Genomic DNA, 23,506 nt, shown 5'->3' with positions numbered 1-23,506 from the left:
TTGGGACAAAAAAAAATGCTTACAATGAATACTTACTTATTATTCAAATATTCGCGCGTTGATTGTACACTGACGTCATGTAACTGCGTGCGCAGACAAGCTTGGGGAAAAAAACAGTGTGTATTTTTTTTTTAATGAGGTTAGGAAGATCGGGCAAACTCTCTTTTTGTCAGCTACGTTGAGCGAAGACCGTAAGTTATTTTGTGTTGTGTCAAATTTATTTAACCGAATGCTACAAAAAATCGATAAAACGCAGTGAAAACAACAATCTGAATTGTTAAATTATATATTTTTAATACTTTTGTTAATATTAGTGCAATACAATCAAGTGTAAAATTGGTAAATATGTGCAAATTTGCTGACACACGTGCGTTAAGTGTCAATTGTGATTCGTATATTCGTGATATAAAGTTGACAAAACTACTAAAGATTTGATTTGCATTAGAAATTTGGTTCATTGTGGCGTTATAATTGAGTTGTAGCTAGTTGAAATTAAAAGAATTAAATTACCGCTTCCCACATAACCCCAAAAATTCGTCAGCATTCGAAACGCGCCCTCCTTAATCGTTGAAACGATTATTAAAGCTGCAAACTTATGGTACTTATTTTTTTTTTTTGTCTTTTCTCTAGGTAAAGAAGTAAGCAAGCCACAATGACGAACTCCAAGGGTTACCGTCGTGGTACGCGAGACCTGTTCTCGCGCAAGTTCCGCAAAAGCGGCACTATTCCCCTGTCGACGTACATGAAAGTGTACAAGGTCGGTGACATCGTCGACATCAAGGGCAACGGCGCCGTGCAAAAGGGCATGCCTTACAAAGTCTACCACGGCAAGACTGGACGCGTCTTCAACGTTACACAGCACGCACTAGGCGTTATCGTGAACAAACGCGTGCGCGGTCGCATCATCGCCAAGCGCATCAACATCCGCATCGAGCACGTGAACCACTCCAAGTGCCGCGAGGACTTCCTCAAGCGCGTCAAGGAAAACGAGAGGCTCAGGAAGGAAGCCAAAGAAAAGAAAGTCCGTGTCCAGTTGAAGAGGCAACCGGCTCAGCCTAGACCCGCACACATTGTCCACGGACACGAAGCGCCACAGCTTCTTGCGCCTATCCCATACGAGTTTATTGCTTAAATCATAAATAAATTTACTTTGTATAATAACGTTTGTAATGATGTTTCATTCACTGCATTCCAAACCACTACATTAGTGTACAATTAAAAACATGTTTTTGCGTGTTCTTATCTTTATTAAATTTACAGCCGAAATAATAAGTAGTAATATTGAACGTGAAAAAGATATTGTTGAAATTTGACATTTGTGTGACACAATTTGAATTAGAATGCTCATGAAGTGCTATATAGTTATACTTCTTTTACATCAGTTTTTCCTTTAAACAGTGGCACCTCGTCGCTTATCCAGTCGAGATATGCCTTGTTACCATTTTGAATCTAAAATCAATGTAAGACCTTAGTAAAAGTTTGAGTGATTTATTCTTACAAGTACGTGAATTTGCACTTACAGGTAGGGAGATTACTTCGCATACCTCGTAGGAATGGTTACTCCTGAAAAAAAAAAATTTAATAAATTAAAAAGAATCAGTATTTGTGATGTCATGATAACTCACTTGACATATTCTGTCAGAGCATCGACAGTATCTGTTCTTGTTTTAATCATCTGCAAAAGTTAAAATTAAAAATGAACTAGTACAGATTTATATTTGACGTCCAGAAAAGCTCTACATTACCAGTAAAAGTTCACTATCTTCTTGTATTTCGTTTTTCCATCGATACCTGCACAAAAATTCCTCTAAATAACACTTTCTTTTACAATTAATGTATTGACATTTTAAGATTGTAATGGGGAATATAATACAAACTTACACGGATGTGATTTTTGGAACTATATTGACACAAGCTGCCAACCTATTCTCCACGATTCCACTGAAAAACTCGAGTCAAGTTATTAACTATTTCAAAAGTCGACAAGCAACTTGAAACAAAAACATTTAAAAAACCAACACTTACCGAGCCAACATTTTTGCTTCATCTTCCTTTCCAACAGTAACGTAAACTACGGAATGTATACCTGCGCTCATAGCTTTTGTGCTTTGGGCTTGCAAGCCTCTTGAAAAACATAAAAACGTTAACAATCCGATTGTCGGCTTCCCAAGCATTCCCACTTGAAATTTACCAAGTCTACGGTATGAAAAGTGAGACTCCGAACTCCGAATAGTGACGAAGGTTTAAGATGCATTTTGATGGGACGGTGGAAAACAGCGAATATGCTTTGCCCATTCAATACAACTGATTCAGGTGCCTCATCGTTTCGTGAAAATCCACCTTGAGGCCGGGTTCACTTGAACGTGAATAGACAGAGATCAAAAAACACCTCCGTCCCGCAATAAATACAAAAATAAAAATAACTCGTTTCCATTCATAACAATATTTTTATTTTCAGTCATACATTTTTACATCTTAATAAAATCTGGTAATATCTCTAACATGGATAGAGATATGAGAAATCTCAAAAACTGTTTGAATTAATATTCATGATTTACTTGTAGACTAGTTTTGTAATATAAATACACTTTATGTAAAATAAGATGTTCACTTTCTATTTTTTCGTTGAAATAGGTAAAATTAGATCTATTTCTTTTTCAGAAATAAAAAACCCTTAAAATCGTAAAATGTTTAAAAGATTTCACTCTCTTTTACAGAGTTTATAGAAAATTCGTAGAAACTTTGTTTTGTCTTTTTTTATTACTTATTAATACTTAAGGAAGTGAAGTTTATCGTATGTTTCAACTATTTTACTGAATACTTTTCACAACTATAAGAGATGTGTATTTCATTCTAAAAAATACACCTCACTAATCTTTAATTTCTCTTATAAATTTTCTCGTGGCTTTTAAACTAAATGCAAATCAATAAAATGTAAGAACAATTTAACAAGCTAGATTAAAATAATTTTTTAGTACAAGACTTTTTTTTAAATATGTATTTTTTTTGTTCATACAATAACGAGTATGCCACATAAAAAATTAAAGCAAAAATATTTAACTTTAATAAATTGATTTCGATTGTGCTTACAATTACATATCTACAATATTTTTATTGATGCAACAAAAAATACGCAAAAAATTTTTAATTTGTTTCGCGGCTAAAATTGTTTTCCAATTCCTTTAATTGGTTTGATCATTTTAAATGCGAAACAAAACTTTGTAGTTTATACAATTGATCAGAACGTGCTGAATTTTAAAACATAACAACATGAATCTACAGCGTGTTTATACACAACTTGATCATCTCACCCTCTCTTTCTCTCTGTTGCATTACTCGACCTTTCATACCCATTGATCACAGAGGAACGCATTTCTTCTCCTTTGTGAAAACTAAGATTCACTCAAAAGCAAAGAAAACTTTTTCACTTCATTGCTTGGTGAAAAAATTCATTTACTGCATGTTGTACGTGAAAAAAAAAAAAAATTATAGGGAATTTCAGAAGAAATTTACTAAACATGCAGTAGACTCAAACTTTCTTGAACAGTGTCATTCTTTGACAAGTCAAAAAAGCGATATATAAGTTTTTGGATATCCTCACACTGGAAATCTAGAAACTTTTCCAATTTGTAAAAAAATGAATAAAATCCCTAGTACGGCTTATAAATATATCTAACGAAAAAGGTATCACGTATGATTCCAACTGCTTGTTCACTTATCTTGGCTCTTGTGAAAGTCGCAATTCCTTCATAATTTTCAAAGCCTCAGATAATCAACGAAGCAGAGCTTTATAACTTACAAAAATTCCTTTCGTAAATATAAGTTCTAACTGCAGTCTCTTGATTGGTAAAATAAAATATATCCAGTTTCCGAGTTTTTTTGTATATCCGATGTCAATCCATAAAAATCTTCTATAGCTGACGAATCAATTTTCTAAAAAATGGAATTGTATACAAATACATCAGTTGTTTACAAAAACAGATTGATAAATAAATTGTAAAAAATGAAATCTTACATCAACCATGTCATCATCAAAAAGTAACCAGAAGCCATGGCTTTTGACAATTGAAATATAATGTCCTCTATTAGGCCCACTTCCACAATGAATCACTACAGCAACTAGATCATACAATCGATCTGGATTAACAGCATCATCACTCTGCAATAAAATTGATTGATTGCTAGCATGCTTATCTGATTAAATTTTCTTGTAACAGAAATTTACAAATCTTACCGTGTTAAAAAGTCGAAGTTCTAGAGGAAAAACTACCCTGTGTGAAACTTTAATGTGCCTATTGTACTGTTCCATATACTTGAATCTTTTTAAATGCAAAGCAAGTATCATTGGTAGTTTTTTTAGCATCATTCGTTTCTGTAATATCAGTATGCCTCACAATATTTTGTCTCAACGAAAAAAATAATTTGGAAAGAATGATATCTAAATATTTACCTGTGCCTCTTGATAGCTGCTGCAATGATCACATTTAAATTTGTTGTCACTGCAAAGCGTTTCTGTATTGGAAAAACACTTGAGGCAATGTGTTATGGAGGTATTTTGATCAACGTCAACCTGTAAATCAAAGAAATCTTCATCCTTGCTGGATACAGTCTCACAGTTAAGGCAACGAGTTTCCGAAGTCAAAATGCCCTGGAATATTTCGTGTACCCAAGTAGGCTCTGGAGGTGTGCTAGCATCGTTGCTACCTTTTCCTCCACCTGGTTTACTTTGATTTCTTTCAGCTGAATGAGGGAAATCATTTACTGTTTACCGTCATAAATGAAAAATTAGAAAGGCAAGATCATATCAACTCACCAAGGATTATTTCATTTATGTGATTGATGAGAAAATTAAGGAATTCATGAGCATCCTGTTGCATGTAGTTGTCAAACTCCTCTGTGAAAACAATAGTTTTGGTTTGTCCAACTAGTGATCATTGTTACGAAAAAGTTCAAGATATACAAGTACAAACCTTTTTCTTTCCTTAATCTTGCTATAAATTTTTTTGGTGCTATTGAACCGACTTTTTTCTTTTGAGTGGCTATACTGTGAAACAAATCTGCCAGACATGTTAACAGAGTTTCTTTGGTACGTTTATTCTTGGCTTTGTATTCTAAAACTTTCTCTCTGAAGGGCCGACAAAAGTACAAAGCTTGCAGAACTGAGTTGCTATAACACGTATTTCCAAACTAAAAATATAAATATATCACAGTTACTTAGCTATCAAGGTATGGATACGAATTGCAATACCTTGCTACTGTTCCTGACATGCATTAACTAATAAATATCATTAGAAACGATAATTATCTAGAGAAAAAAAAAAAAAGATTATTCTACTTATTCTTGTCATGTCAGAGACAGTGAAAAACAAACAACATCATTGCAATAATACCCAGTACATAAAACGACGTTAGAAACAGCATGCATCAATCATACTTACATTGACTAATCCAAAGTAATGCTCATTGGGAGGAAATTGATCGGAGCCAATATCCCTTTCCAGCTGAGATATATTGGCACCCTGAAATAAGCAGTTCATAACTTTTACATAACGATGCTTACGCTCATAATAACAAACAAGCGCATGTAATAACGATTGAGACGTCGACAATATATTAGTGAATATAGAGAGGACGGACTGTACGACGTCCACGTCAACAAAAAAAAAACGTGCAAAATAAGTTTACTTAGTACATGTGCACTTGAGTAAGTACTCGTGCCTACTTTGTGATAAGAGCACTGCCAAGGTAAACACACAGATACTATATACTAATGTGCTCTCCGAGAGAAGAGTGATGATGCTGACAAATATGTAATCTCCTTTTGACACTAGGTGGGCATTTTTATACATGTACCTATATTTCGGAGCGCGACTTTCGCGCTCTTATCACCTCGGTGTATCGACAATAGCAGCAGCAAAAGAAGAAGAAAATGAAACGCACGAGATGCAAATGAGCACAAGAGAAAAGCTGCACAACACGTGCAGGAAGTCGAATGGAATGTCGTTCTCGGTTATTACTGCTATTATTCTGACTTAGATTTCGACAGATTGTTTGTATTTTGTAGAGCTAAAGCGAAAACGTAAAATGACAAGAGTCGTGACAGGGAAAAAGAAATGGGTAAACAGAGTAAACTGGCTGGCAGAAGGTTAATAAGTAAGAGTCGGTGAAAAAGAAGACTCACCATTTTACGAGTCGCTCGCTCCTCCCCGATTAAACGCGTGGCGACGACTTTGTTGTTCTCCGGATGGAGACGACGAAGGCGACAACAATTTTTTACTGCTACTTTTCGAGCAAAAGTTGTGGCTTAGACCCATTATTTATTATTACGGACAGCAGACGTATCTACAGTGCCGCACCAGCAGTACATGGATAAATCTCTCTCTCTCATGTCTCTCTTACTTATAAGTCTTGATATGATTATTATGATATACCGATGCCTAATTGCCTATAGTAGTATAGTGTGCCATTGATATTACATAGTACATATGTTGTGTATTAAGGGGACGTTTTCAAGGCAGCGTTGTATTGACGGCGTTGACGCGCTCTCACATTCAGATGCCCTGGCAATTTCAAAGGGTTGTTTCGTGGTTCAATAATAACTTTTAGATTATTGATAATTATTTATTAAAATAATTACGCGCAGGCCTATACCTACATCGGCTACAATAAAAGTTAATTAAAAGACACCATCAAAATGTCAGATTTTTTTTTATTAATGTCAAAATATTTTACATCTTCAGTATATATATATATACCTACTTGCTAACAAAAACAGTTATGATTTTTATAAAATAATATCTTGTTTAGTGATGCTTGTTTGCTACACGATTTTTTGTTTTTTTTTTTTCTTCAAAGTTACGATTGCTAGCTACTTTACGTCAATCAAGCAATCCACCGAGCGTAAATAAAATCTTTTAAAGCGTTGCAAAGTCACTAATTCGTTCTCATCTTACAATACAGACTAATTACAAAGTTTATAAAAAAATTTTTTTTTCTACAAAAACACTGTTGAGTGGAAAAACGAACGCAATAGTCAATCTATGTCCTACAAATAATCTATTTACAAATATTTATGATAAATTTGGCAATAACGCAACGCCAGCTTGAACGTATGAAATACAAGATTGTGACACAAAAGCCACAACAACTGGAACTTCTTTTGACTCTTGCTGCAGCCTTTGCAATTTACTGGCGTCAAGGCATGCATCCTTTTTCGAGCTATAAATTGAGGGGAAAAAAAAAAGTTAGCTAGATCAATGCAAAACAATCAATTAATTATCTATGAAAAAATCATGTGTTCACCTTATAACAAACAATCGGCATATTGGCGTACCAGGTGTCGATTTCTTATAATGTTGATTGGCAGAGTAAACATCATAAGAGAGATGGTAATCAATTTTGCGCGACCTCACAGTCCTATCACTAGCTGATTTAATGATTCTTAGTCTATCGTACACTTCCAACATGCTGGATATACCTTTGGAGTCCACCAGCGGCTTAACCGTCTCGACAACTTGGATATCACTACCATCCATTGAGTCGTTTAGATTTGCCGGCTCCTCGTCCTCGATCGTTATTGTGCTTTCGTCGCGCCACTTTTTTTTCAACTCTGACCACGACTCGACTCCTAGTAATTTCGTAAAAGACGACTGGTACACTACTTCCTCTTGCTTCATAGACCGTTGTAATTCTGTATTATTGCCACCATTACTATTGTTATAATTATTTCGGTAACCACCTCGTCCTATGAAAATTTAGCAGAAAAATTAAGTTAAATGATGATGAAGGTATGGAAGTAGCTAAATGTATAACGAAAGTTTCTCTCACCTCTTTGAAAACTTGCCGCGTGATAACTACTTCGTCTGTTGTAATACTGATTATTCATAGAATGTCCATAAAACGAATTGTACGCTGAATAGGGCTGAAATCTATTTTGCTGTGAGAAAGGAAAGCGCGGAGTCGACGATTGCTGAATTATTTGAAGGTTTTGACAGAAAGTTGTGCCTTGGAACTGTTGCTGACGGATCATAGATGAGCGCACCATACTGCCCATCACGTCCATCACAAAATTAACATAATTACTTTGTACGACCGCACCACCCATGAACGATGAATTGTGAAACGAGACATTTTGTTGCTGATAGTTATAGGAACGAGGACCGACCTGACGCTGGCACCCAATACTGCTCCGATAGGCAAAACCATTGTTCAAATCACCAAAGTGGGTTATCGTAGTTGCCTGGAACTGATTGGGCTGCGAGTAAAAATGACTCGGACTGTTGGTGTCAGCGCCATTGTTTTGATTCCTGCTACTATTACTGCTGTTTGATCGAGCACTTTTTCGCTGAAACTGCTGATCAATTTCGGACATGTGCAATAGCCGCTTACGATTGAAACGATAAAATTCTTTGAATGGCTTCACGCCTGGAGGTAAATACTCTCGATGTACTTCGACTACTAATGAATCATCTCTGGAATCCGCTAGATTTGGAAGGGTATTGAGGATTTCCATTCGCGTCATTGGTCGAGGAATGACTTCGATTTCGTCATCTGATAATAATTCGATCACCTGTGGGACAAAAAATCATATTGAAACGACGCGAAAACTAGACAATTACTGTTCAAGTTAATATTCACCTCAGGTCTAGATTTTTTTTCAGAAGGTAGTTCGGCAGCAGGTGGAGGTTCAGAATTTTTCCGTTTCTCCGGCACACTATCTGTTGAAGTGTGGTTCGTCGGGTCAGCATTCAAATTATTTGTACTACCTACTATATCACTTCTTTTCGGCATCAACTTAACATTGCGCTGGATCCGAGTTCCCGGCCACTTTGGGGATTGATTGTCAGGTGGTGGTTGGTCTTTAACAATTTTAATGCTACCTAGTATTGTTTCATCCGAAATGATCCCAAGTTTCTTTGGAGATCCACCATTTTCTTCTTTATCCGTTATACTCGAATTTGCGCTCTCTTCTTGTTCATTACCGGATTTTGATGTGAAACCTGAGAATATATGTTAAGATGCAATTTATGATTGATTTTCAACATAATATTTTTCATTTTTTATATTTATAAAGCTATTCACCATTACTGCCTGACGTGTCTTTCTCCTCGGTTGGAGAGGTATTTGGAGCCCACAAACCATCCATATTTGTAATTATTCTTTTAACTACATTAGACGACCTATTATCCATGAATGGTTTTTCCTTAATTCTCTGCAGTCTATAACCTCGCCTGACTAGTTGTGAATATACTCTATATTCATCTAATGTACACTTTGAATAATCAACATTAATAAGTACTGCAAAAGCTTGTTGAATAGAAAGTGGCATTCCATTCCATGTAAGTTCCAAGGAGCCCTACAAAAAAAAATGGAAGAAAAACCTTTTGTTTAAAAATCTTGTAATCAAGGAGTTGTAGAAAGTATTGAAATAAAATCACCACTTTACCATTTCTAATAACAATAAAGCTTCCTCAGGTAGCAGGTAAAGTTGTGCTTTTTCTTCATATCCAAAATTTTCCCACTTCTGGCCTGACTTTTTTGTGACCCTGGCTTTCTGAATTCCAGGCAACCATTCAGCCAATGCCAATTGTGAATGCCTCTCAACCTTCTCGATTTCTACAACACGTTTACGGTTTCTCAAACCATTGTCCAATTGCATTGCTTCCAGCCATGATCCATTTGGTTCAAAATACTTTTTGCCAATTTTGGGCAGAGATACTTCTGACTGCTGCAAATCTTCCCAGGCAATGTTCCCAACACCTTTAACTTTCAATAGCTCTGAAGCACTGGAAAAAAATCGTTATACAAATCAGATATAAATATTCTACAAGTATTTTTATAAATTAAAGTTAAAAACATGACTGCACAATTATTCATCAATAGGACCGAATTAATCATGGATACTTTGACTTCATAATAATATATACTGTTATTGTAATATTGTAGATTGAAGTATGTGTAACAAAATTTTGAACAATGTCAATGAATAGTTTAAGTACGGAAAAAATACACAATTCTTAAAAACAATATTTTCTCAACAATATGTGTTATTATTCCTTATATGTAAATTCGTAAATGAGATTCAATTACATTCAATTGAAATTAGATAGACGTCAATCAAACACATATTGGAGCTATTGTTAAAGATGTTAAATTTTATCATTCAACTTTCTTGAAGGCAAATTAAAATTTTCTCATCGAAAAATCAAAAACGTAAAGACGAGCAATGGCGGTAGGTAAAAGTGGTACAAAAAACATTGTTTTTTCGTAAGTATTTCTTATTAAAACAACAAATGTTGAGGTTACGTGGATTCTTGTATTTTTGTAAAGATTAATCAAACAAAAGTACGCACCTTAAAAAATTATCAGTAATAGTTTTTTTTTCTCCGTCCATTTTTTACACTCGTTTGTTTGACTGAAACAACATTCACCGTAAATTAACTAAAAATACAAGAGACCGCATACCGTGAGTTTTTGGAGATATCTCCATCTCCAAAAAAAAAAAAAAAAACAGATTTCACACACACACATCATCCCCCCATCCGGCCGCCTTAGTCCACTCCTTACCCTTTTCTGACACTGTTGCCATTTACGTATCTGCACTTCTGCAGTGATTTGATTTGGCATTTAAAAATTCACTAAAATCTTATCAAATCTCTTCATTGAGTATACTTACAAGTTTATCTTATTGCATTTACTGATTTATACGTCAAATTTGTATAACAACGAAAAAAATCTATATCGTGCCGATTCAAGTAACCGACCAATCAACCTGTTTTTTCGAATGCAGGAGAAAGATAGTCATATGGTACCGTACCGGCATCGATCACTAGCTATAATTAATTATAGTTAATTAAGTAATCGCTTAATTACCTTTGAATATAACAAGTGACAACGCCGCTAAATTTAGGTTAGCTATAGCCATCAGCTGTTTTATTTGGTGATTGACTTTTTGGCGTCTGCTATCCGCGTGTCGCCACAACATCAAAACAATTATAAAACGAAACAAATGAGAAGTCATAAAAAAAAGAGAAACAAGTTTATTGGTTTTGATGATAAAAGCCACGTATGATTAACGATGCGCTTTTCATCGATGGGTAGTGATATTAACGAGTCTTCGTCGTTGTTGTTTTGTCGCAATGGCAGAGATCGAGCGAAAGAAAGCCGAATTCGAGGATTTCGAAAGATTTAAAGTTGACTCGAAAAATTTTTCTCAACAATTTTGTGGAATTTACAAGGCTCGACTGTCTTTGCTCAAACCAGAGGCTTTGAAACGCGCCAAAGCTAAATGGAGTGAGTATTTGCCTATGCAGGTCGTAGGTACACAGAAGTTTATTTTCTATCAATTCCATGTAGTATCAATTTTATAATTGTGAATTAATAATTCTTAGAAAACAAAAAATGCATCCAAATCGTTGATCTGATAAAAGATGAATACAAAGAAGTATCCTGCGTCATTATTGGGACATTGTACAAGCACCAGGCACTCAAGCCTTCTATATTGAAAGAAATCGCTGACGAGTTGCAAGCTGTTCCACAGCCACCAAGATTAAATTACTGTCATCCCAAGGATGCTCTGTTTCTTGAAGATGATGTCGCACGCATCAGGTTAGTTGGCAATTTAACTCCAGAAGCTCTGGTTACTGGCTTGACTTCTGCTCTATGTGGTCATGGATTAAACGATGGATCATTTTGGGTAATTGTCTTAAAAAACTGTATTAAAGTTATCATCATGCCACATGTATGTAAATAAAATTTAAAGTAACCTGAAAAACGGTTATAGGTTGAAGATTTTTGCTTTCCTGGTCCATACTTGAATCCCTTGATGCACCCTGTAAGTTACTGTGCCAAGGATATTGGCAAAATGTTACTGTTACTATCTGGATTAGATTTTGCGAATAAAGCGGATAACTTGAGTATGGAGTTACTAAGTGACTGGATAACCGGATTGATTGGGGATGAAAATACACAAATGGAAGCAGCTAGTGTTGTAAAAGTTATAGTAGCAGGTAAAATCTGTGAATTAAATCAATAAAGTTGTAAAAAATTACTTTTTAATAGTATTTTTCGTTTAAAGGAAATAGCGTGAAGGGTACTGCAGAAACATTCACTCGCAAGGGTTACTTTGAAAATAAGAAAAAAGATTCTTTGTTTGCTGAAGAAATGCATCAAGCGGTAAGAAGATTCGATCGATTTATAGAAAAAATTGCAAAATCCTGTGATACGATCGTTATGCCTGGAGAATTTGATCCATCTTGCCATACACTGCCGCAGCATCCTCTTCACCCGAATCTGCTACCTAGAGCAAAGTACGTTTTACCTATGACTGGATTAGCCACATTTGTATATATATATATATATACTCAAACAGCAAAAAAATACTGAAAACTAAAGAAAAAGTGTCATCATTGCAGGAAAGTTAATTTATATGGTGCTACCAATCCCTGGATTGGAAAAATTGGTTCGCGAGTCATAGCGGGATCTAGCGGCCAACCAATAATGGACATAATGAAAGTATCAGACGTCGATATTTCGCCTCTGGGCTGGCTAGAGAAGACACTAGAATGGCAGCATTATGCTCCAACCGCTCCTGATACGCTAGCGGAATATCCGTTTGACCAGATGGATCCTTTCGTTATGCACGAATATCCAAATATTTATTTCGTTGGAAATATGAACAAATACGAAAGCAAAATAGTACAAGGTAAACGAAAAAAACAATACATACGTAACAAATTATTTTCACATTATTGACAATTTATTCCGTTAATCGATCAAATGATGTTTAGTATAGTATATGTATGTATATATAAGTCAAAGCGCTTTCCACACGTATATGTTGTCCAGGTGTTGACAGCAATGACGATTCCGAGGGTCAACCGATTAGGCTAATATGTATACCAAAATTCGCAACCAGTCACACAGCGGTCTTGGTAGACTTGGAATCGTTGGACGCAAGGCCGATATCGTTTGGTTAACTTGAAAACATAGGTCATAAATAATTTATTATTTGTATAATTTATCACTCATCAAGCATAATTTTTCCTTCATCAATTGATATTCAAAACAACAGTATAATGACTCTTTTTTTTTTTTTTTTTTTTTGCGTGTATCGCGGATAGTGCAATCAAAGTTTCAAATTTATACATTAGGTACTTGGATCAGTGTACATATACATAGATTTTTTTTTTTTTATTCACATAGATAAACTTTTTTTTCTTTAAAATTCTGTTCGTAACATAATTAATGTGCATATATGTATATATATATATTTTTTTTCTTGTCTCTGTCTCCTCTTACAACTAAGACTTATAAGATATTCCGCCAAGTTGTTATAACTCGGCTTTAAAGTTTTGGCCGATATTCCCCCGTCGGGAAATCCGTATGCATCGATGTGCTTCATTAATATTAATAGCATCACATTTGTCCGAGAAAATTGAAGCTCTTTGCAGAGATTTAAAATCCTGAAGTTAAAATATGAATATCATAAGTCTCCCGAGAGGCGTGACATTGGTTTAAATGAATTCTCCACCATCTCTCTCTCTCTCTCTCCCTCTTTCTCTCGGAAGTAGAGTTTTTTTAATAGAATCCTAAATTATACATGTGTATAGATAGATTGCAAAATGAATTATTGTAACATTCAGAATCTCGGATGAAGCTCGAGAAAAAGCTCAAACAACGATGATATTGTACGTAACAAATCGGAGTAAATGAATAAATAATCAAACAAAAATCCTTTGGCGGATCTTCTTCTCACTATAAATCTATGAATTTCCAATACCTATATATATATATTATAGTCAACACTTGAAATCACTTGGTCGTGCTACTTATTATCGATGCAGTTTTTTTTTCCCCCCCCACGTATCGAACCTCGGATTAAAAATACTGTATCGCGCACCAGTACCACACTAATCATCGCCAAGTTCCAGACTTGGCTTATCTCACAGGCCAGCGCCGAAACTCGACAGGGAGTCACTCTCGTTGCTCATCATATCCCACGTCTCGTTGCCGATCGCGCAGTACCTCGTTGGACTGGGACTTCTCGAGCGCGTTGGCGTATTGACCTCTGAAAGAAAAGAAAATCGACCAATTATAACTCATTCCATCAAAGTTAAACTTTGCGCAAAAAAAAAAAAAAAAAAAAGATTGAAAATTCAATTCTCTGGTACACCCACGCGCACGCACCCATGGGAAATCACAAAGCTTATAACATAATATGTAGCCCAACGAGGGAGCAACGCGATCAAGTATCCACTGTGGTAAAACTTGTTTTCCAGATGATAATGGATAATTTACGACAAATCGTTGATGAAAAACAAAAACAAAAAAGTATTTTTGACACTTCCACCGACTCACCGCTACGTCTCGCGGACGACAAAAGCTCTTCCTCGTCGTCTTCGTCGCTGGCCTTGGTGGTCGAGACGAGCTGTTGCTGCTGGTGGGCCGCGACCGTCTCAGCGCCATCCTGTCGCCGCATCCTGCAGATGACGTCGGTCAGGGCGACTATGTAATTCTTCGCCAGGGTGAGGGTCTCGATTTTCGACAGCCTGCGCTCCCTCGACACGTGCGGTATCACCTCGCGCAGCGACTGCAACCGGGGCACATCGATTTAACAACCGATGAAACTGACTATACCTACACCTCCCCTCAGAGATCGATGATGGAACATTGTATTTTGTCCCCTTCAAAGGGAACAGGTGAAAGGAAAAACAAGATTTATCGATTAGTCGCGTCAAAGCGTGGGTTTTTACTACTATACGGCGGCCCGAGTGATTTGCGCGATAAAAATCTTAACGCGGTCGTTTATTGATGTACTCGTTATCTGCTGTTGCCACCTCGCTTTTCCCATCCCTCGTGCCGCGCGGTGACGGGTTTTTTTTTTTTTTTTTTTTTCCTCCCTTGCCCCTCGCAAGCCGAAAAAAAAGGCAACCACCCACCATCGATCTCTTCGAACCAAATGGGAAGGAAAAATGCTAATAAACGTGGTACAAGATGGGGGGGGGAGTGTATAAAATAGTGGTGGAAAAAAAAAAAAAAAAAGAATGAAAAACCTGAAAGGCGTCGTTGAGATCGTGCATGCGCATCCGTTCGCGCTCGTTGCTCTCGAGTCTCCGGAGGGTGCGCTCCCTCGAGTTGACGGTGTTGCGTCCGACCTTTGCCGAGGCCACCGCCGATGATGGCTTTCCGCTTCGTTGTCTACTGCGCCTCGAGCTGCCCTCCTCGAAATTGTCCATCATCCTTCCAAGGGTTTTTTCCTTTTTTTTTTTTTTCCCCCGCGCCCTGAATTCAATTACGGGGTTATACATGTAATCATGTTCTGGGTCCTTGGGATGCGGCGTTGCGCAAGAAGGTGCATTGTATTGGCTGAGGAGTTTTTTTTTTTTTTCTTATCTTCCCTCCGCTGACGCAAACACGCCTTGGGAGAAGGACGATATTCGCGGTGGATTGGATTAGAAGCGCGGAACCGTGTATAGGGAGGGTTGACGTTTTACAAGAAAAACTCGACGCCGTTCTCTCATTGACCGAGTTTTTCATAGTTTTTGTACAACATTGTACCCAACGATACATATATTTCAACATCACGACTCTCAGTTTTTTTTTTTTTTTTTTTTATCAAACATTATAAATTCCGGGCTACAGGTATCAGCGTTAATACCCGTCGGTATCCATACATGTTATATATATTGGACCATAAAATGGCTAAAAATAGCCCGTTGTTTACATTGTACTTAAGTTTTTACTGGTATACCTTTGTAATTCGAAGGGCGAAAAGCTTCGATGAATTCCTCCCCCTCCTTTTTTTTTTTCCTTCCACTCGCGTGGAATCGCGCGGCCAAAAACCGATGAGACATCGAGCTTGTATCCATGTATTGGATATAATTTTAAAAGGGTAGACATCAGTTATGGTATTTGTTGAAACTACCGCGAGAACGTTGGATGTAATGACGCGTGTGTACTATTAAGGTGATAAGAAAAGTTGGCGCAGTAGATTGCAAACTGTGATGCGCGTGAAAGTTGGAGGGGTTGGAGGAGACACCCGACGAGTTTGTGCTTGCATACGTAAATGAATAAACGTCAAATTGAGTAAAAAACACTTAATAAGGTAAGTGTGGATGAGGGAATATCGCGCTCTACTTTGGATGAAAGTATATAATATATTATATATATGGTTTGACAAACTCGAAGCGATCGAGTGTGTATACGATGGTATGAAAATGACACACAACAGCCATACACATATATTTCAAGTGAGAAAAAACTTTTGAACTTTCATCTACTTATACGATGCATCGGTATGTATCATATATGTGTAACGGGCCGATCGCGCGCGCTGTACTGCACCGCGGAAAACAAAAAAATCTTCGTACTTGTTGACATTTGCTTATGTTATTCAGTTTTTTTGTTGCACCAGAGTGGATCATTTGTGACATTTAGACACCGATCTGTCAAACTCACCCCTTGTTGGATCCGAGTAGTAAGGTGTACGCCGAGCGGAGACCCTAGGAATAATCGAGCATGTCGGCTGAATTCCGATCGCCAAGGATATGTATACGGCGATCCCCTGCACTTATTGGCTCCCGATGATCGATATGTAGAGCACTCTCCCTCGAGGCTCTTCAAACAACCGGTGGGATGACAATGACACCGAACTCGGCCGATTTCATCATTCGAATCGCTCGCTCGCGGGAGAAAAATCACCGATCGGAAGGTCAAAAGGTATCAACTGAACCATCATCACCCCACGCACCACCAGCTGCGGTCCAAGTTTACCACGTATCCTGCTTCCTCCTCCTCCTCCTCCTGCGGTGTTACACGGGCACCGAGGCACGAGCTCCATCACCAAGCGGGTACACGCTCATATCTGCGAGGATCGAGTGATATAATATAATATACTATGCGTACATGATGCGCGCGGCGCGACCAACAGCACGCACTTGTTGAGCGCAGCGGCAACAGCATCGTCGTGACGGAGCTCTGCTACTGACGTCCTTAACGTTGCAGGGTATATAGGTTTACACACGAGAGGAAAAGGAGAGATGTGTATATACACCCACCGTATCAGCGCCGCGGCGCCTCTGATGGCACGGGGGGGGGTGGTGTGTCTTATACTAGTAGTAGTAGTAGCCGGCGCCACTTTGGCCACCCTCGCCTCGTCCCTGATGCCTCCCTGACCCTCCTAGGTGGCTGTCATCCCTTTCCATTTACTCCTATACTAAAGCAATAATACATATATATATATACACGTTGTTATTATGATGATTACACGGTATATCATACTTGTTGCTTATTGTCTATAACGTTATATACCTACAGGAATGTATGTGTGTTGGTTGGCTGGTTCTATACGTGGGAGCACGGATTGCGGGATGATTGTTGATTCAGGGGCCATCGGTCGGGGAAGTATACGCGTGGGTATTAACCATGTATAGAGTAAAGAAAGAAAAAAAAAAAAAAAAAAAAAAGAAAAGTTATACAACGTTGTGTGTGCGTAAGTATACGTGTCACCAAGAGGATAAACTCTATATATATTATATATACATGGGGTTGTACGCTCGCATGCGTCGAGGGAGCGAAATTTACATATACATGTATATGTATATATACGAGTTGAGGGAGGGATGAGGATTAATTGCCGCTCGCTTATTGCTGCTTCTATTCTTTTCTTCTTCCTCTTTCTTTTTTTTTTTTTTTTTTTTTTTTTCATTATCCTCGCGAACTCCTCCTCGGTTTTTATACATAATATGTATAATAAACTCCATACTCGTAGCGGCCGAGGCTTATTCGAGGGAGGCCTTACTTCTCTCTTACTTTTTTTTTTTTTTTTTTTTTTTTTCACGCGTGTGATCGTGACTGGAAAATGAGTTTTTTTACAGGTCGATTATTACACGTATTATATTACTATGTCTCCCTACCTTTTACGCACACACAAATGACGATATGCGTGTCAATTGGCATTATATACATATATACATATATATCAAAAAAAATAATAAGCGTGTAATATGACAGTAGTATATATAGCGTAACAAAAATGTCCAATTTAACTTAATTATCTGCGTGTATAAACAAAGTACGATGTTATTGTCGTGAGCTGCAATTAAGTCCTCTTATTGTATGTATATAATTTACGAGGAACTAAGTCTCGTATCTCTCGTGTTACGCGTAATCAATCCTCACGAAAAGTAACGATGGTATAATTATGTTATGTATGGCTCCCTTTGCTGAAACGGAAAATATATAAATGGCGGCTTCTCCGCGTCACACGCGGCACGATATCTATAAATAGCGGGTTAAACGAAAAGGGATGACGCGAGGGGGAAAAAAAACACAGCGTCTTCCTCTCTCGGTTGTCGTTAATTATCCGGTGATTAGGCGCGCCAAGTGACGTACGGCGTGGGGGCTTGATGCCGTTGGCGCCAATCTACTTTTATATATACACACACGCGTGTTTGTCCGAGTCGTCTCGGGTTTTTTCTCCCCCCCTCCCCTTCATTTCCCTTCTGCCAATCGATGCCAAAATTCAATGAACCAGAGAATCCCAAGGATGCATCGGCCTCTCGAGGAAGCGCCCATAACTCAGCAGAGGGACGTTTTCAGGACGTTTCCGCATAATTACGTCCCCTCGAAAACCTTCGTCATTTCCCTTACATCGGATGTACATCATTCGTGTACTCGTCTTTTTTTTCCACTCGATCCCCCCCCCCCCTCTTGGGCTCCATCTCTTTTCCCCGGAAGTCAGGTCCAATATGTACTTATTCGGTTCGGGGCAACCCGAGAGATCTCGAGGTTCATCAACCGATGTGGCGTATGTACGCGCGTACAAAAGGCACACATCATTTCGTCACGAACAAGGTATAAGTACTCGCGAGAAGATAGGTAAACAGTGCACGGTACAAGTGCAACTTGTATAATGTATATATATCCCCTGCTCGGTCGCATATATATACACCACTGTTTGTACCTTTTTTTTATCAAACAATAAAATTCAGGTATAGAATGTATTTTATACGTTTTTTTTTTTGTCACGGGTCCTCTTTCGATAATATATCTTCGTTTGCGCACCTATCGGTATCTATCTCCGAAGTCCGATGATGGGAGGAAAAAAAAAAAAAAAACAACTCCCTTTGTGCATTTATCGTCCAAGGGCGCGGTCCAATATATCCCGTCCGCATCTGTAGGTGTACACGCTCAGCCCGAGCCTCTTACATTTTGTAATTAAAGAGAGCTTGTTTCACGCGCGCCCTTTGAAAAAATAATAAAATAAAAGCTCCCGGCTCGCCGAAACCAGTTGATATATACAATAAGAAGCTTCGGTGTACGCCAAAGAGAAAGATAAACTCATCCCACCCACCCCCGTGAGTACCATATAATATATTATATCTTACGCTCGTGTATGCCCCGTTCGCCAAGAGAGTAACTCGCGCGTGAAAAAGAAGAATAAGAGTATATACGGTCTTGCCCCCGTTGCTTATACCGCTCTTTCTATTCATTCCCTTCCCTCTTTGGCGTCGGTTTTCTCTCTCATCCCGTCTACAGGTGGTGGGTGGTGGGTTAGCCGTGACGCAACAACCCCCTCGCTTCGCGCCCACGCGCTCCTCCTCCTCTGTACAATATATGTACGTACGATTATTTCCATCCCCTTTAACATCAGCGCACGCACGCGGCCATCATATAAATATATATATGTGTATGCCAACGAGCGGCCGGTCATCCTCCCCCCCACTGGATTATAATATTATTTGACTCCGTCGTGCGCGACGACATATGATATGATAAGTATAAGTATATTATACATATACGCATTGTTATGAAAAGAAAAAAAGACAAGATATAGAGTACCTACGATGCGTATAATATATGGTTGAACAATTTTTTTTGCCGGTTCAGCACCTATTCAGATTTAGATGTGGGGACCACACGATAAATGTACTTATATAAGTCACGATTTTGACGAATGAATGAACGGGACAGCTGACAATGCGACGTACACGTGTGCGTACAGGATGAAGTTCATCAATTAAACGTGGTCTTGTTTTTTTTTTTTTTTTTTTCTTTCTCTCTTTTGCTCCAGATCGCATCATCTCGTTTATGCATCGTTCGTTCAAAAAGGCCTAACGAGCTCCCCTTGGCGAAAGCTTCGTTGAGCTTGCGAGTACGAAATGAGACGAATTGTTTTTGCTTTTAAATAATGCAGCTTGGACTGATTTTTTTTTTTTTTTTTTTTTTCAACTTATAATTGCCCCGTAGTATATATATACGTATAATAGAGTTGAGCTTGCACATCTCAGAGCTTGATTTTGAAAAGTTCTCGAATCCTTTGCGATTCTCTATCCCTTTTTCCATTTGAATTTCAATTCGAACCTAGTAGGTGCATACAATGCATGTACACTGTGGGTGATTTATTTGCAATTCAATAGAGAATTTGTTTCCAAGAATTTTTTCTTCCTTTTTTTTTTTTTCTCTATCGCACAAAAACTTGAAACGAGGTTTTGAACTTTGAAACGTTCGGGTCTGCCCTGCAGATGGATTTTTTTTTTTTTTTTTTTTTTTTTTTTTCGTAACTGTGTACCTAAATACGATAAGATTGCAGAACAAATTCAATTTGCGAAAAAAAGTGTCTTTTTTTTCGCGCTTGCGAGCGTTTTGATTAATTTTTTTCATTAAAGCATCGATTCCGTGCGCTTAAATTCAATTGCGAGCGCGCGCAGATGCCTTTTATTCAAATGCACGTTCGGGTAATGGGAAGTAATCCAATAAAGGGTAGAGCTCTTGAGATCGAAGCTTGCGTGCCTCTAATCAACTTCGAGACGCTTACGTGATCGAAATACTCGAGTACTCGAAAAAATTTTACTATATTTAGAAAGCGGATAATAATTTAATCGTTTTTACAACCATAGAAATTTATTTCATTTTTTTAAACTTTCGTATTTACAAGTTTCATACCGTCATCGAATATCTTATTTTTATTGAGATAAGCCAATAAATCGACCGATTGGATCATTTGCACGGTTTGTCGGTATTTTTTTCGTCCTTGCATTTACCACAGCAGGATTCGTTAGGCTTAGCCAAGTCACTCGGCTTGAAATTCGGGGTCCATGGACCTAAACTCGTATTTGAGTAATAATCCATGGGATAAGGTTGTTTTTCGTCCATCTCGATCATTTTGAGGACCACTGCTGCCTCGTAAGGTGTGAGGAGTGGCTGCTCAAACATGTCGGTTCCCCAATCTATACTGAGCCTTGGACATGCAATCTGGAAAGAGAGGGAATTCGTTCAAATACATTACTTATGCGTGAATTTTAGAGATTTAACGGATATTTTTAAAATTATGTTCCTTACTTGTATAAAAGCATCTATGTCTTTTAAGTCTTTTAAATTCTCAGGTATGATTTCAGGAGTCAGTATAACCATGTAATTTTTATTCAAAGCCTGCAATCTGTTGGTTATTGTGTCCAGAACAGCTGGACTACCTTGTCTTCCGAGAGTGCCAAACAGAATTCCAAACATTTTAGCATTCCTTGCCCTATCCATTGCATCTTTTCTGTTTTTCTTCATCTCTTCGTGGTCATAAGTTTCTATCGTGATTTTACCCTCGTAAGGATCGTAACGGTAAGCAGGCAAGTTGGGATTAGCTATCATGGCCGCTTCTAAATGAAATCTGCCATCTCCGATATATACCAGTACATCTACATCTTTGATTCTTGGTGCTGTGCAGCCCAAGACCTACAATTTCATTACGTTAATAAAGAAAATTTTTTTCACATAAAAAAAATTTTTAAAGCTAAACAAACCTCTCCAGGACTAAGCGGCTTGATTTGAGGTATTGTAATGTTGTAATCAAATTTTCTCAGCTCTGTAGCTATAGCTTGCAAGGAACTGGCAAACTGAATGGTACCAATGAGAGATATTTTTGTCGTATTTGGAAAATTGAATTTTATCGTTTCAATACAATGGACCGTATCAAATTTAATATCTACAAAAACGTACAACATTTTGATTCCACTGGTTTTATCAATTGGAATTAAGCAGGAGTGGCCATAGTGTATTAAAAAATCAGCACCCAATTTTTTTGCCGTGAAATCATCTACACAGCAGGCACCTGCGAAAAATTTTCAACATTTTATATTAATTTATCTAGAAAAATGTTTGAAAAATAAAAAATAAATTTTTTTTTTTTTAATTTCAAAAATATCAGTGGTAAAAAATTAATCTCACCATAAGTAACGTCAGCCATTATGACAGTATCAGCATCGGTAAATTCCTCAATTATATCACTTATTCTACAAGCAAACATTGTTAATCCATCTGGCATCTGCAGAGCGACTCTTTTTGCTTTACTCTCCCTTATTCTCCAGATAGTTTTATGAATTTCAAAGTTATAATTTTCTGGAAGGCACTTGATGGCTTCATTAATATTGGGATCATCCAATATTTCCTGTGGTATTTTATTAAGCCTAACTGGACCCTTGACAATTTTTCTAATGGGCTTTGCCTTTACAACTACCGCTTGTTCTTCATCTTTTTTTTCCACAGGCTTACTACACTCAGCCACAACTTCAGAACTACTCAGACTTATAGCACTGACTTTGGTACTACAAGCAGTCACTGTCCGATCATAATCTGTCATTTGTTGATCACTACTACTGGTCGTTGCTTCGTTTTTATCATTTATCATTTCAGAGCAACAAGCACTGGAATCTCCATCATTAGCTGTTTTTTGCATGCAACATGCAACAGTATTAGGCATACTTTTCTCTTCCTCCATCTCTGCACACCCGTCAACACTACTGACGATTTTGTTATCTTTACCCTCATTCATTGTCAAAAATACATGGGTACACGACGAAAAATATTAAACTGCAAAATAAAAAAATTCTAGGTTAAAATGGAACGCACACAACAAAAGCACTAATAAAATCACGAAAAATCGTAACGCCTTCGCGACCGAATCACGCTGTGTGTCGGGTGTTGGCTCTTTCGTGCGACTAAATAAAGAGAGATTTGGCGTACGTGAGGTCACAAAAAGGCAAAAAGACTTCCAGAATAGGTCTTACCGAGATTTGAACTCGGATCGCTGGATTCAAAGTCCAGAGTGCTGACCATTACACCATAAGACCGTGTGCTTCATATTCCAATTTTCGATCATCAGTTTTATCACCTTTACGATGAACCGAAATTGAAGCTGTTGTCTCACTCAGATGTCCTATAACAGTGTATAAGTACATAAATTGGAGCACAAATTGTGATTGTTTACAAAAACTGGTCCTACGTCACTACGTGTCCTTTTAAATTAGAAAAACACTGCACATATATACGCTAAGTACTTAAGGTCGATTTTCATGAATACCAGTGTGTTCAGCGTTTCAGTCACCCAGATGATAAATAACAACTGTTGGTAAGGTAGTCTATAGTGGCAATTTTTGTGGACAAAATTATTTAGTCGAATGTGTTTAATTTTCGGCTACAAGACTAACAAGACGCCAAAAATGAACAAGTACAACTC

At 37.6% G+C, this 23,506-nt stretch overlaps 7 protein-coding genes and 1 non-coding gene across 10 annotated transcripts; 2 read left to right on the top strand and 6 right to left on the bottom strand.

Moving 5' to 3' along the window:
• The first annotated feature begins 129 nt into the window (after positions 1 to 129).
• On the top strand, positions 130 to 1,165 carry RpL21 (ribosomal protein L21). Its single transcript, XM_014348256.1, has 2 exons — positions 130 to 191; positions 631 to 1,165. The coding sequence occupies exon 2, from the start codon at positions 653 to 655 to the stop codon at positions 1,130 to 1,132; it is 480 nt and encodes a 159-aa protein (XP_014203742.1). The 5' UTR covers positions 130 to 191; positions 631 to 652; the 3' UTR covers positions 1,133 to 1,165.
• Positions 1,166 to 1,226: 61 nt separating this feature from the next.
• On the bottom strand, positions 1,227 to 2,356 carry CUTA (cutA divalent cation tolerance homolog). The gene is made up of 6 exons (XM_014348268.2): positions 2,026 to 2,356; positions 1,882 to 1,941; positions 1,746 to 1,791; positions 1,626 to 1,675; positions 1,521 to 1,563; positions 1,227 to 1,449 (listed from the first exon to the last, which is right to left on the bottom strand). The coding sequence occupies exons 1-6, from the start codon at positions 2,172 to 2,174 to the stop codon at positions 1,363 to 1,365; spliced, it is 435 nt and encodes a 144-aa protein (XP_014203754.2). The 5' UTR covers positions 2,175 to 2,356; the 3' UTR covers positions 1,227 to 1,362.
• Positions 2,357 to 2,496: 140 nt separating this feature from the next.
• Positions 2,497 to 6,380, bottom strand: Usp12-46 (Ubiquitin-specific protease 12/46). The gene is made up of 8 exons (XM_014348245.2): positions 6,182 to 6,380; positions 5,439 to 5,519; positions 4,971 to 5,187; positions 4,814 to 4,894; positions 4,451 to 4,740; positions 4,235 to 4,372; positions 4,016 to 4,159; positions 2,497 to 3,933 (listed from the first exon to the last, which is right to left on the bottom strand). Exons 1-8 carry the CDS (start codon positions 6,182 to 6,184, stop codon positions 3,826 to 3,828), a joined length of 1,062 nt encoding a protein of 353 aa, XP_014203731.1. The 5' UTR covers positions 6,185 to 6,380; the 3' UTR covers positions 2,497 to 3,825.
• Positions 6,381 to 6,711: 331 nt separating this feature from the next.
• Tsen54 (tRNA splicing endonuclease subunit 54) lies at positions 6,712 to 10,478 on the bottom strand. 2 transcript variants are annotated; one of them, XM_089589397.1, is made up of 7 exons: positions 10,353 to 10,478; positions 9,446 to 9,785; positions 9,082 to 9,355; positions 8,638 to 8,999; positions 7,792 to 8,569; positions 7,303 to 7,684; positions 6,712 to 7,218 (listed from the first exon to the last, which is right to left on the bottom strand). In XM_089589397.1, exons 1-7 carry the CDS (start codon positions 10,391 to 10,393, stop codon positions 7,071 to 7,073), a joined length of 2,325 nt encoding a protein of 774 aa, XP_089445523.1. In that variant the 5' UTR covers positions 10,394 to 10,478; the 3' UTR covers positions 6,712 to 7,070. The 2 variants fall into 2 exon arrangements, with proteins under 2 accessions (XP_089445523.1, XP_014203735.2); XM_014348249.3 differs by having other exon boundaries at positions 7,303 to 7,744; positions 7,828 to 8,569.
• A 408-nt stretch (positions 10,479 to 10,886) lies between these two features.
• Positions 10,887 to 13,077, top strand: LOC106635973 (DNA polymerase delta subunit 2). The gene is made up of 6 exons (XM_014348174.2): positions 10,887 to 11,292; positions 11,391 to 11,695; positions 11,783 to 12,008; positions 12,077 to 12,308; positions 12,414 to 12,703; positions 12,847 to 13,077. The coding sequence occupies exons 1-6, from the start codon at positions 11,139 to 11,141 to the stop codon at positions 12,975 to 12,977; spliced, it is 1,338 nt and encodes a 445-aa protein (XP_014203660.2). The 5' UTR covers positions 10,887 to 11,138; the 3' UTR covers positions 12,978 to 13,077.
• A 714-nt stretch (positions 13,078 to 13,791) lies between these two features.
• On the bottom strand, positions 13,792 to 15,263 carry LOC106635975 (uncharacterized). Its single transcript, XM_089589757.1, has 3 exons — positions 15,054 to 15,263; positions 14,359 to 14,590; positions 13,792 to 14,068 (listed from the first exon to the last, which is right to left on the bottom strand). Exons 1-3 carry the CDS (start codon positions 15,237 to 15,239, stop codon positions 13,944 to 13,946), a joined length of 543 nt encoding a protein of 180 aa, XP_089445883.1. The 5' UTR covers positions 15,240 to 15,263; the 3' UTR covers positions 13,792 to 13,943.
• A 5,634-nt stretch (positions 15,264 to 20,897) lies between these two features.
• Dph1 (diphthamide biosynthesis 1) lies at positions 20,898 to 23,277 on the bottom strand. 2 transcript variants are annotated; one of them, XM_089589823.1, is made up of 5 exons: positions 23,058 to 23,277; positions 22,219 to 22,860; positions 21,795 to 22,102; positions 21,343 to 21,726; positions 20,898 to 21,255 (listed from the first exon to the last, which is right to left on the bottom strand). In XM_089589823.1, the coding sequence occupies exons 2-5, from the start codon at positions 22,820 to 22,822 to the stop codon at positions 21,001 to 21,003; spliced, it is 1,551 nt and encodes a 516-aa protein (XP_089445949.1). In that variant the 5' UTR covers positions 22,823 to 22,860; positions 23,058 to 23,277; the 3' UTR covers positions 20,898 to 21,000. The 2 variants fall into 2 exon arrangements, with proteins under 2 accessions (XP_089445949.1, XP_023246400.2); XM_023390632.2 differs by lacking the exon at positions 23,058 to 23,277 and having other exon boundaries at positions 22,219 to 23,044.
• Positions 23,049 to 23,120, bottom strand: TRNAQ-UUG (transfer RNA glutamine (anticodon UUG)). Its single transcript has one exon. It is a non-coding gene; the product is annotated as a tRNA-Gln (tRNA).
• Positions 23,278 to 23,506: the final 229 nt, after the last annotated feature.

This window comes from Copidosoma floridanum, unplaced genomic scaffold, assembly GCF_036245765.1.
Source record: "Copidosoma floridanum isolate Cflo_tuat_1 unplaced genomic scaffold, Cflo_Japanese_pri ptg000009l, whole genome shotgun sequence".
NCBI classification, from domain to species: domain Eukaryota; kingdom Metazoa; phylum Arthropoda; class Insecta; order Hymenoptera; family Encyrtidae; genus Copidosoma; species Copidosoma floridanum.
Note: the sequence above shows the minus strand (reverse complement) of the source record. Positions and strands in the feature narration are given on the sequence as shown.